Source organism: Oncorhynchus masou, chromosome 3 (genome assembly GCF_036934945.1).
Source record: "Oncorhynchus masou masou isolate Uvic2021 chromosome 3, UVic_Omas_1.1, whole genome shotgun sequence".
Lineage (NCBI taxonomy): Eukaryota > Metazoa > Chordata > Actinopteri > Salmoniformes > Salmonidae > Oncorhynchus > Oncorhynchus masou.
Window position 1 is genome coordinate 26,481,428 of NC_088214.1, and position 13,293 is coordinate 26,494,720.

At 40.3% G+C, this 13,293-nt stretch overlaps 1 protein-coding gene across 2 annotated transcripts; it reads right to left on the reverse strand.

Moving 5' to 3' along the window:
- Window positions 1–7,414: 7,414 nt before the first annotated feature.
- On the reverse strand, window positions 7,415–11,656 carry LOC135513677 (suppressor of cytokine signaling 6-like). Of its 2 annotated transcripts, none has more exons than XM_064936544.1 (2): window positions 11,546–11,656; window positions 7,415–10,686 (listed from the first exon to the last, which is right to left on the reverse strand). In XM_064936544.1, the coding sequence occupies exon 2, from the start codon at window positions 10,605–10,607 to the stop codon at window positions 9,066–9,068; it is 1,542 nt and encodes a 513-aa protein (XP_064792616.1). In that variant the 5' UTR covers window positions 10,608–10,686; window positions 11,546–11,656; the 3' UTR covers window positions 7,415–9,065. The 2 variants fall into 2 exon arrangements, with proteins under 2 accessions (XP_064792616.1, XP_064792608.1); XM_064936536.1 differs by lacking the exon at window positions 11,546–11,656 and adding an exon at window positions 10,994–11,488.
- Window positions 11,657–13,293: the final 1,637 nt, after the last annotated feature.

Genomic DNA, 13,293 nt, shown 5'->3' on the forward strand with positions numbered 1-13,293 from the left:
AATAATAAAAACAATTTCCTCCTCATGCTGGCAATTGGACCTATTCTGCACATTGAGATTATGTACTGAACAGTTTAACCTCTAAATAAAACGACTGACGAGAACCTGTGTGTGTGTGTGTGTGTGTGTGTGTGTGTGTGTGTGTGTGTGTGTGTGTGTGTGTGTGTGTGTGTGTGTGTGTGAGATGAGACAGAGAACATAGTTTTCATTACACCTACAGTTGAAGTCGGAAGTTTACATACACCTTAGCCAAATACATTTAAACTCCGTTATTCACAATTCCTGACATTTAATCCTAGTAAATATTCCCTGTTTTAGGTCAGTTAGGATAACCACTTTATTTTAAGAATGTAAAATGTCAGAATAATAGTAGAGTGATTTATTTAATCTTTTATTTCTTTCATGACATTCCCAGTGGGTCAGACGTTTACATACACTCAAATAGTATTTGGTAGCATTGCCGTTAAATTGTTTTACTGTTTGTACCTGTTTCCTTGATGTGAATTGAATTGAATTTCCTTGAATTGTGATACAGTGAATTATAAGTGAAATAATCTGTCTACAATTGTTGTAAAAATTACTTGTGTCATGCACAAAGTAATGTCCTACCCGACTTGCCAAAACTATAGTTTGTGAAGAAATTTGGAGTGGTTGAAAAACAAGTTTTAGTGACTCCCAATCTAAGTGTATGTAAACTTCCAACTTCAACTGTATCTATACACACTTATAAAAAAGGTTATCTAGAACCTAAAAGGGTTCTTCAGCTGTCCCCAAAGGATAACCATTTGAAGAACCCTTTTTAGTTCCAGGTAGAACCCTTTTGGGTTTCATGTAAAACCCTTTCCACAAAGGGTTCTAAATGGAACCCAAAAGGTTCTTCTATGGCGACAGTTGAAGAACCCTTTTGGAACCCTTTTGTGTATTAGGATGACACATGTATCATTTACATTGACATTATAAAATCACTCTTTCTTTCTCTCTCTCATTCGTGGTGATATCCCTCTTACCCCAGCAGCAGTCACGTCTGGTGAGCGTGCACCCCTGTGCCTTCAGGATAAAGTACTCAGATTGTGAAAAGCACCAATTGAACAGCTCCTCAGCGTGTGACCATGGCTGTAGCCTTTTGATGTCTGTCCTCTGCCTCTGAGTTCACACAGAGAGCAGTAGAATGACCAAGGAAAAAAACTATCTGCACTATGCTGACAACTGGCATGTAAAAGTCCATAATCATTCCTCTTTGAAACATCATGTGGATTTGCCCTTTCTTGTTGAGATGGAAAGTATCCTTTTCCCAAAAACCCAGCCGACCTTGATCCTGGCTGTACCTAGTAAACCCTGACTTAACTCTCTTGGGAATCACTTGGTACACAGAATGCTGGTTATTCTTTAACTGGCTTCAAAAAGGTATCATAAACTGCGTTTACACAGGCATCCCAATTCTGATCTTTTGACAGATTATTGAAAAAAGGAGATTGGTCAAATGATCAGAATTAGGCTGCATGTGTAAACGCAGCCATAGACATTTACACTGAGTGTACTAAACATTAGGAACACCTTCCTAATATTGAGATGAACCCATTTTGACCTCAGAACAACCTCAAAACGACAAGGTGTCTAATTCTTTCCACAGGGATGCTGGCCCATGTTGAGTCCAATCCTTCCAACAGTTGTATAAAGTTGGTTGGATGTCCTTTGGGTGGTGGAACATTTTTGATACACACAAGAAACTGTTGAGCATTAAAAACCCAGCAGTGCTGCAGTTCTTGACACACTCAAACTTTCTACCATACCCGGTTCAAAGGTACTTAAATTATGCCCATTCACCCTCTGAATAGCATACATACACAATCCCTGTCTAATTTGTCTCAGGGCTAAAAAAAAATCCATATTTAACCTGTCCCCCTTTCCTCTACACTGATTGAAGTGGATTTAACAAGTGACATCAATAAGGGATCATAGCTTTCACCTGGATTCACCTGGTCAGTCTGTCATGGAAAGAGCAGGTGGTCATAATGTTTTGTATACACAGTGTATATGACCATTTCTTTGCCATTATTATATTCATATTCTTCATTAGATCTTACTGAATTAATCACAAGCCCATTTCCGCATGGCAACTCTAACATGTAAGTTGAATCCCAGCCCCCGTCCCCACAGGAGGCCTTTTGCCTCTTGGTAGGCCGTCATTGTAAATAAGAATTTGTTCTTAACTGACTTGCCTGTTTAAATAAAGGGGGGAAGATAATTATTTGTATATATTTACAGTTGAAGTTGGAAGTTTACATACACTAAGGTTGAAGTCAATAAAACTAGTTTTTCAACCACTCCACAAATTTCTTGTTGACAAACTATAGTTTTGGCAAGTCGGTTAGGACATCTACTTCTGTCACGCCCTGACCTTAGTTCCTTTATTATGTCTCTATTTTGGTTTGGTCGGGGCGTGAGTTGGGGTGGGCATTCTATGTTGTTTTTCTATGTTTTCTTTTCTATGTGTTTGGCCTGGTATGGTTCCCAATCAGAGGCAGCTGTCTATCGTTGTCTCTGATTGAGAACCATACTTAGGTTGCCTTTTCCCACCTGGTATTTGTGGGTAGTTGTTTCCTGTTTTCACCTTTCAGGACTGTTTCGATTTTAATTTCTTACATTCACTTTGTTATTTTGTATTTTCGTGTTCTGTTATAAAAAAATAATCATGGACACTTACCACGCTGGGTTTTGGTCCGATCCTTCCTACTCCTCATCCGATGAAGACGAAGATCATTACAACTTCGTGCATGACACATGTAATATTTCCAATAATTGCTTACAGACAGATTATTTCACCCAATTCCAGTGGGTCAGAAGTTTACATACACTAATTTGACTATGCCTTTCAACAGCTTGGAAAATTCCAGAAAATGATGTCATGGCTTTAGAAGGTTCTGATAGGCTAATTGACATCATTTGAGTCAATTGGAGGTGTATCTGTGGATGTATTTCAACACCTACCTTCAAACTCAGTGCCTCTTTGCTTGACATCATGGGAAAATCAAAAGAAATCAGCGAAGACCTCAGAAAAAAATATTAGACCACAAGTCTGGTTCATCCTTGGGAGCAATTTCCAAAAAGCTGAAGGTACCATCTGTACAAACAATAGTATGGAAGTATAAACACCATAGAACCACGCAGCCGTCATACCGCTCAGGAAGAAGACGTGTTCTGTCTCCTAGAGATGAACAAACTTTGGTGCAAAAAGTGCAAATCAATCCCAGAACAACATGAAAGGCCCCTGTGCAGATGCTGGAGGAAACAGGTACAAAAGTATCTATATCCATAGTAAAACAAGTCCTATATCGACAACCTGAAAGGCTGCTCAGAAAGGAAGAAGCCACTTCTCTAAAACCGCCATATAAAAAGCCATACTACGATTTGCAACTGCACATGTGGACAAAGATCATACCTTTTGGAGAAATGTCCCGATGTTTTGTTCCCTGAGCCACTTAGTTATCACTTTTGCCTTACGGCAAGGTGCTCCATCATGCTGTAAAAGGCATTGTTCATCACCAAACTGTTCCTGGATGGTTGGGAGAAGTTGCTCTCGGAGGATGTGTTGGTACTTCCGGCACCGACAGAGAAGGCCCCCTCGCTTCACATTCCTAGGAAACTATGTCATACCCTATATTACTCATCTCATATGAATATAGTGTACTCTATACCATCTACTGCATCTTGCCTATGCCGTTCGGTCATCGCTCATTTATATATTTTTATGTACATATTCTTATTCATTCCTTTATATTTGTGTGTATAAGGTAGTTGTTGTGAAATTGTTAGGTTAGATTACTTGTTAGATATTACTGCATGGTTGGAACTAGAAGCACAGGCATTTCGCTACACTCACATTGACATCTGCTAATCATGTGTATGTGACAAATAAAATTTGATTTGATTGCCATTCTTTATTCATGGCTCTGTTCTTAGGCAAAATTGTGAGTGAGCCCACTCCCTTGGCTGAGAAGCAACCCCACACATGAATGGTCTCAGGATGCTTTACTGTTGGCATGACACAGGACTGATGGTAGCGCTCACCTTGTCTCCTCCGGACAAGCTTTTTTCCGGATGCCCCAAACAATCGGAAAGGGGATTCATCAGAGAAAATGACTTTACCCCAGTCCTCAGCAGTTCAATCCCTGTAGCTTTTGCAGAATATCAGTCTGTCCCTGATGTTTTTCCTGGAGAGAAGTGGCTTCTTTGCTGCCCTTCTTGACACCAGGCCATCCTCCAAAAGTCTTCGCCTCACTGTGCGTGCAGATGCACTCACACCTGCCTGCTGCCATTCCTGAGCAAGCTCTGTACTGGTGGTGCCCCGATCCCGCAGCTGAATCAACTTTAGGAGACGGTCCTGGTGCTTGCTGGATTTCTTGGGCGCCTTGAAGCCTTCTTGACAACAATTGAACCGCTCTCCTTGAAGTTCTTGATGATCAGATAAATTGTTGATTCAGGTGCAATCTTATCCGCAGCAATATCCTTGCCTGTGAAGCCCTTTTTGTTCAAAGCAATGATGACAGCACGTGTTTCCTTGCAGGTAACCATGGTTGACAGAGGAAGAACAATGATACCAAGCACCACCCTCCTTTTGAAGCTTCCAATCTGTTATTTGAACTCAATCAGCATGACAGAGTGATCTCCAGCTTTGTCCTCGTCAACGCTCACACCTGTGTTAACGAGAGAATCACTGACATGCTGTCAGCTGGTCCTTTTGTGGCAGGCGGAAATGTTTTTTGGGGATTCAGTTCATTTGCATGTCAAAGAGGGACTTTGCAATTAATTGCAATTCATCTGATCACTCTTCATAACATTCTGGAGTATGTGCAAATTGCCATCATACAAACTTGTGTCATTCTCAAAACTTTTGGCCACGACTGTACAGTTCCAGTCAAAAGTTTGGACACACCTACTCATTCAATGTTTTTTCTTTATTTGTTCTATTTCCTACATTGTAGAATAATCATGAAAACATCTAAACTACGAAATAACACATGGAATCATGTAGTAACCAAAAAATAATCAATATATATTTTATATCTTTGATTCTTCAAAGTAGCCAACCTTTGCCTTTATGACAGCTTTACACATTCTTAGCATTCTCTCAACCAGCTTCATGAGGTAGTCACCTGGAATACTTTTCCAACAGTCTTGAAGGAGTTCACACATATGCTGAGCATTTGTTGGCTGATTTTCCTTCACTCTACTGTCCAATTCATCCCAAACCATCTCAAATGGGTTGAGGTCAGGTGATTGTCGAGGCCAGGTCATTTGATGCAGCACTCCATCACTCTTCTTGGTCAAATAGCCCTTTCATATCTTAAAGTAATGATGGACTGTCATTTCTCTTTGCTTATTTGAGCTGTTCTTGCCATAATATGGACTTGGTTTTGTACCAAATTGGGCTATCTTCTGTATACCACCACTACCTTGTCACAACACAACTGATTGGCTCAAACGCATTAAGACGCAAATAAATTCCACAACTTAACTTTTAACAAGGCACTCCTGTTAATTGAAATGCTGGTTGAGAAGATTTTGGTTGAGAGAATGCCAAGAGTGTGCAAAGCTGTCATCAAGGCAAAGGGTGGATACTTTAAAGAACCTCAAATAGAAAATGTATTTTGATTTGTTTAACACTTTTTTGGTTACTACATGATTCCATGTGTTATTTCATACTTTTGATGTCTTCAATATTATTCTACAATGTACAAAATAGTAAAATAAAGAAAAAACAAACAAATTAGTAGTTGTGTCCAAACTTTTGACTGGTGCTGTATTTATATACATATATACACACTATCGTTCGAAAGTTTGGGGTCACTTAGAAATGTCCTTGTTTTTGAAAATGTTTGTCCATTAAAATAACCTCAAATTGATCAGAAACATAGTGTAGACATTGTTAAAGTTGTTGCGGAAGGTTGCAAGTTCAAATCCCCGAGCCGACAAGGTACAAATCTGTCATTCTGCCCCTGAACAGGCAGTTAACAAACTGTTCCTAGGCTGTCATTGAAAATAAGAATTTGTTCGTAACTGACTTGCCTCGTTAAATAAAGATAAAAAATAAAAAACACTATTGTAGCTGGAAACGGCAGAATTTTTATGGAATATCTACATAGGTGTACAGAGGCCCATTATCAGCAACCATCACTCCTGTGTTCCAATGGCACGTTGTGTTAGCTAATCCAAGTTGATCATTTTAAAAGGCTCATTAGAAAACCCTTTTGCAATTATGTTAGCACAGCTGAAAATGGTTGTGCTGTTTAAAGAAACAAAACGGGCCTTCTTTAGACTAGTTAGTCAATAGTCATTTACAACATTAACAATGTCTATCTACACTCTATTTCTGATCAATTTGATGTTATTTTAGTGGCTTCGTAAGAAGCATTTCAAGGTCCTGGAGTGGCCTAGCCAGTCTCCAGATCTCCACCCCATAGAAAATCTTTGGAGGGAGTTGAAAGTCCGTGTTGCCCAGCAACAGCCCCAACACATCACTGCCCTAGAGGAGATCTGCATGGAGGAATGGGCCAAAATACCAGCAACAGTGTGTGAAAAACCTGTGAAGACTTACAGAAAACGTTTGACCTCTGTCATTGCCAACAAAGGGTATATAACAAAGTATTGAGATAAACTTTTGTTATTGACCAAATACTTATTTTCCACCATAATTTGCAAATAAATTCATAAAAAATCCTACAATGTGATTTTCTGGATTTTTTTTCTCATTTTGTCTGTCATAGTTGAAGTGTACCTATGATGACAATTACAGGCCTCTCTCATCTTTTTAAGTGGGAGAACTTGCACAATTGGTGGCTGACTAAATACTTTTTTTGCCCCACTGTATATATATATATATATATACTTGGAATTTTTTGGTCCATTAAAATAACATGAAATTGATCAGAAATACAGTGTAGACATTGTTATTTTTTATATATATCTATATATATCCTTTCCATATCCACCAAGGACAGATTCAATCTTCATCCTGCTTGGCAAACATGATTATTGGTCACATCTGCATGTATAGGCAGCCAGCTCAAAGTAATCTCCTACTTGAGTGAAGCTGTCACTGGATGAGCATGCATGGCGATTCACATTATTATTCATAACTGTGCTGCATAAGAAGCCCTCTAATGTGAAGATACATGCAGCGCTGGATAAGAAGCCCTCTGGGGTTAGTGGTGGCAGATGGCATGACTTTCAGAACAAAGCATCAATGTGACAAACTTCTGCAGGGCCAAGAACCCGATGTAAGTACTGAGATTGCCATTTGACTCTGCAGCCTATGGGTGGTTTGATGGAAAATAAAACATACAATGATTATCGGTAATTACAGCCTCTACTATTAAACAATTAAAAAATGTTTTTATTTTATTTAACTTGGCAGGTCAGTTAAGAACAAATTCTTATTTACAATGACGGCCTACCCCGGCCAACGCTGTGCACCGCACTACGGGACTCCCAATCACGGTCGGATGTGATACCGCCTGGAATCGAACCAGGGACTGTGGTGACGCCTCTTGCACTGAGATGCAGTGCCTTATAGAATGCTGCTCCACTCGGGAGCCCAAATCATATTAGGCTTATTCCTGCTGTTTCAGTGCCATCACCTGGGATTAAAGCCACAAGAGGGCCGACTGCCACTTCCTCTTTTGTTCTCAGAGGGCATTCATAAAAATGTAAAAATACTCAACCTCATCTCAACATTTCACCCTTAGAATGATTTGTTGTATAATCAAAACTGTTAAACAAAAGAGCGATGTTAGTAGTTAAAAGTTGGTTATGAAAATGCATTGTTCATAGATAAAGATAGTAGGCCACTCTGGTGATTGGGGCAGCTGGCAAGGCTGAGGCTACTTTTCAGTTGCCTTGAGAGATACAGGATCCAGTGGCATGTTGAGAAGAGGAGGGAGTAGCTGGCAAAGACGGGGTGGGATTAAGTTTTAACACCACTTTAACTGAAGGATTCGTGATCTCTGTAGACTGAGAAGCACGGACATTTTAAATATGTATTGCGTCATTTTAAGTTCAGAGTCACATTTTCAAACAAAAACTTTCTGTATGATGATTAACAATATACAGACTTATCTGTGAATAAGTCTTTTATTAACAGTAATAAACACCCCTCCTTTAACTGCATTCAAGATGTGCAATAAAAACGGTGTACAGCCGTTCATAAAAGTATGTTTAGGTGATACCAAGTATTTTACCATAGGTAGCAACTTATGATCTGGAAAGTAACAAGGTGAAGCAATTTTCCTTATACTTAGTGACAGGCAAACAGTCAAGTTAAGGCTACAAAAACAAGCCATTATCCCTATATGGTTATACACAGTCAATGCCGATTAGTTCTCCCAAATCAGCTTCAAGTGTGTGGTGATCAAATATTAGTTCTCCATATACGCAATGTAATTCACATGCAATGAGTAACCATCAATGAGGCAAAAGAAAAAAACCTCTAACTAAAGACTCAGCAGAGGCGACTTTCAGGTATCAAAATCATACTAGCTACAGACCCCTAACAAAAACTGGTTTAATGTAGGACAACAAACCACATAGGATAATGAGGAAAAGTTGAGTGTAGTAATGATCAGATAATGTATGTGCTTTATATAACAGTCTAGTAAAAAACATGAGTTGGCGCACACCCAAAAATGTTTGCAGAGGTGCTGACTGACACCCTGAAGAAAGCACTGAGTGCTGAAACGTTGGTTGTACCCAAATTGTTGGGAGCATATTGAGTGTACGAAATTCTTTCTTTTTACATGCTTTATATAACAAAACACTTGGTCTATCAAAACAGAATTTACAGAAATAATTCAATGTAACAAAAAGCTGATCAAGATTCAGCTTCAATCCTTGGCTTTGAGGTGGGGAGTATAACTGTATGGCTCACAAGACATGTCAGTTACTGGCATTGGCTGGTGGACACATCACTGGGTTAGGGTCATGTCCAAAAGATTAAAAACTAGGCCTATTTCATTATGTTGCTGATCTAAAATGTGCAAGAAAGTCCAACTGGGTTTCATTGATCTTCTTCAGTAGTGCTTTTCCTGCAAGTAATCTTTCATCTTGTTTGGCAAAGGCAATTTCTGGATAAGGTCAATCCGTGTGTACTGACGGATGACAAACCGACAGAGGTACTGCATGGAGCGCACCTGCATAAACCTTGAGATAGGGTTTGTCAGTCTGACAGGATACGTGGCAGTCCCTGGTGTACGAGATCGTGAATAGCAGAAGGCTCCACTCTCAGAATCTCTGATGGAATGTTCAATGAGTTCCACTATTGATATGTGACCCTCCACATCTGGCTGTTCGTAGAAACTGAAACTGCCATTGGAGTGTTCGATCCTGGTGTGGAGGGTCTTACCCTGTGAACGAAAGCTCAAGCTCAAAAGATAACGATCATCTGAGCTGTCTCGCACCAAGAATGACCCATCTGGTAGGCTAGCAAGTTTTTCCTCAGCTTCCCAACGCGTTATAGGACCCCAGTACCAACCCTGCTTGGCCAGTTTCTTTAGCTCTACTGTAAGGCTGGTTACAATCATGGGCCCGCTGTGCTGAACAGCATCATAAACCCTGCCAACGCCAGGGGCTGAATTGGGGTCAAAGTTGAGATGGTGCATCACTCTCTCTGCACCATGCGAATGAGAAGAACCACCATATACTTGGAAACTCCTTCGGATGTGACTGCCAGGTAGCTGAGGTAGCAAAGGGGAGAGAGGAGAATCTATTCTAGAGTCTGGAATAAAGACACCTGCAGATTCATAGAGCAGTCTATTCACTGATGGGTCCATGAATATGTCTGGTGACATCAGCTCTTCCTGGTCAATGGGGTCTTCCGCTGCATGAGGAGGGAAGCCCTCGGGCTGAGGCACCCCATCTACTGGAGAGGAATTATCCAAGCCTTTTTCAAGGTCATCATCTAAAGGCATTGCATAGTGAATATAGTTCTGAGGTGATAGTCCAATAATCGCAGGCACATTTTCAACATCAATATCTAGATGCAAATCACAATTCTGAGGCTCAGTGCTCTCAGATGAATCCTGAAAAGGCCTATCCATCTGGGGGTCAGGGAATACTTTCTGAATGCCATAAAGAGATGGGCTGGGGTCTGATGAGTGTATCATAGCTTTCACTTTCCCATCCATTCTAAGGCATGTTTCCTCAGAATTCGCTGCCCTGAGGGCCCATGGCGTAGGGCTATAATGGTGACTACTAGATCTTAGATGGTGCTGTGATTTTACGTCGTTAAAGAAAATGGGTGCCGAGGAGCACGAGAATGTGTCATCTTCACAGGTTACGGATGTGGAACTTTCTTTTATTTTACTTTTCTGTTTTGCCGAAAGCCTCCTTTTCAGTGATCCCATAAGACTCTCACTTTTTGAGCCGTTCTTACGGCCTTTCTTCTCCTCGTGATCAAAATCGTTACAAACAAGTTCTTTGCTGTAACATTTTCCAAACATTGAGTCTGTTGAAAAGTTGGTATCTGAATTTGGCTGTGGTACAACATCCTCTTCCTCCTCTTTGCCTTTTAGGTTGAATGACTTTCGTATTGTTTTCAGACTAATTTTCTTCATTTTGGAAGTCCCTCAGACATGTGGGGATCTCATAGATGTGTGGATGGCCACAAAGGTTGTCCTTCAAAAGCAGTCATCCCTGAAGAAGAAAAAAATCCCATTAATTTATTCCACATCAAGACAAGACAAATAATACATATCCTCAGTAGTTGTCATAACATTTCGAATACCGCAGTCTTATCAATCATGGCTAGCTACCTTTCTACAGTAGCCTGTTTTTCCAACTGCTGGCGATATCTATGAAAAAGCCCAACACTACAGATACATCCTGCTGCTAGTACAAGTGTTTGGATGCTAGCTAGCTAGCCAGCTAAGGTGGCCACCCAAGAAACAAAGAGGGCTAGCTGGCTAGCTTCTTTCATACTTCGATTAACTTTTGATATTACCTGTGATCCTCTGTTAAAAACGGTTTTCCCAGTAAACTGTCAAGATCGATGCATTTTGAATTCGCTGGGAAATTAAAGCACTTGGCTTGGTTTTGACAGCTAACGTTACTGCCTAACGACGTTAGCTAGCTTCTGACAGGCTGCTAGCCAGGCATCTAGCTAGCTAACTGGCTTTAGAGATCCCACACGATACAATGTAGAAAAAGCAATACAAACTATGTCTAACTGGTTAGGAAGCTAGCTAAATAACGTTATATATTTGTTTTTAATAGTCCTTGCAGAACTGCTGTAGCTAATACGTTGCACATTTGTAGCTATACTTAGCTAATGCTAGCTATCTAGCTAGAACTTTTCAGTCTCCCTTCCTGTCGTTGTCCTTTGTTTACATGACTATTGCATTGTGGGAAAAGAGGTAAGGAATTCCCCAGATCTGAACGCATTGATAGTCACTTCAATTTACATGTACATTTTCATATTTAGCCTACACAATACATTTGGTGTCACATATTTGATTTAAATCAGCACAAAACCTTTCCAAAATAAAACCTTAACCTTTGTTTTAGAATTAGATTCCAAGGATGTATTCATTCTGCCAATTATGTTGCAAAACCTGAATTTGTCAATATAAACTCTCGTTTTACTCTGTTTGCTTCGATTTCCTTATTGATGGTAACCGGTTTCCGTAATGAATACGCCCCCGAGGTTTATTCATTAGTAGGATTTGCAAAACGTTTTGTAAAGGAAACCGTTTCCCGTTTATTCTAGGAACCAAATGGAAGCAAACAGAGAAAATGGAACGAAACGAGGAGGGACCTACCTGAAACTCTCGTTTTCATTGAAAATGTTTTTCGTTTGGAGTAAACGGTTTTATTGTAAAATTATTGTAACAGTACTTAGGCTATATAGGATATTTGGGCAAAATACCTAAACCCTCTAACACATAATGAAACAGGCATGGTATTTAATTTTAATATTGATCCTGCATGTTAGTTTCCTACTTTATGTCCTTCCATGCGGTGGAAGTCCACTGCTTCATGTCTCATAGGCCTAGGTTTGAATGTTTGCTTAGTAATGGAGGATACATAGATTATTAATGTTCTACAGAACTGTTGCTTTTGGACAGCATGAAATAAAAAAGAAAACACAGCAATTCCACTCCCATATCCACAAGAGCTCCCAAATGAACTTCTCAGACAATGACAGCACTGTCCATAAAAAGGGCTTCAGGCACTGCTTTGTGCACTGTATGGTCCCAAAAGTAAAACATGTTTGTTTTAATTGGAAAGGATGTAAAAGATGCCCAATGCGTATTTCGTTGAGGAACTATGTTATGCTCTAGAAATTTTCTTTACCCTTAAAATTACAGAACAGATTGAGGTAGACATTGCTTTCATGCTTTTGAGGAGAATGAGTTTTTTTCAATATCATCTGACTTTATACTGAGTCACGAGGCAAGTGGTGGTGCAGCCAGATGGGAAACGAGCATGAGTAATTTGTGTGGTCACTGGGTCAAAACTCAAAGCCCTGACAAGTCATTCTTTAACACAGACATGCACCATGGCGGCTGTATAATGGGAGCAGACAGCATACGCGGCAATAAGGTTAATTAGACAGCAATGAAGCTCAGTATGAGAGAGCTCCCAATGACTCAAATCACAAGCTGTTCCAATCTCTCCAAATTAAGTATATCCCAGCATCTCTGAGTGAGGTGAATGACAGATCACAAATTAACACTGATTGTTCATGTGAACCCTCATTCTGTTCACTTTGGGGGCAGTTTAACTAAGATCTTGATCACTGAGGAACATGGTTAACTTCTTGAACTTGTAAGAATAATAGACAAAACGTTGTTGGATATAATGAGCTGTAAATTAACAAGAATTGGCCAGGTCCCCCCCCCCCCCCTCTCTCTCTCTCTCTCTCTCTCTCTCTCTCTCTCGCTCTCTCTCTCTCTCTCTCTCTCTCTCTCTCTCTCTCTCTCTCTCTCTCTCTCTCTCTCTCTCTCTCTCTCTCTCTCTCTCTCTCTCCCTCTCTCTCTCTCTCTCTCTCATTATTTCCATTTCTCCACCTTGATCATTTTGTGCACTTTGAGCTTGAGGGTAGGTGTTAAAAGTAACTCATGTCAGCAGAATGAGTTTGATCTCTTCTCATCTCTTCCTCTCCCAGTCCTAGTCGGTTTGTTTGTTCTTTTGACCCCTCACGTTTCTGTATCTGCTTCCTCTCCAATATTTTTCTGCCCGCCCAGGCCTGGTGTGCCACCCACTGCTGGAGAAAGGCATCCTGGGAAAGTGGGATGCTGC

Excerpts from the sequence above, each read along its gene's own strand:
- LOC135513677 (XM_064936544.1), bottom strand. The coding sequence starts at position 10,607 with ATGAAGAAAATTAGTCTGAAAACAATACGAAAGTCATTCAACCTAAAA.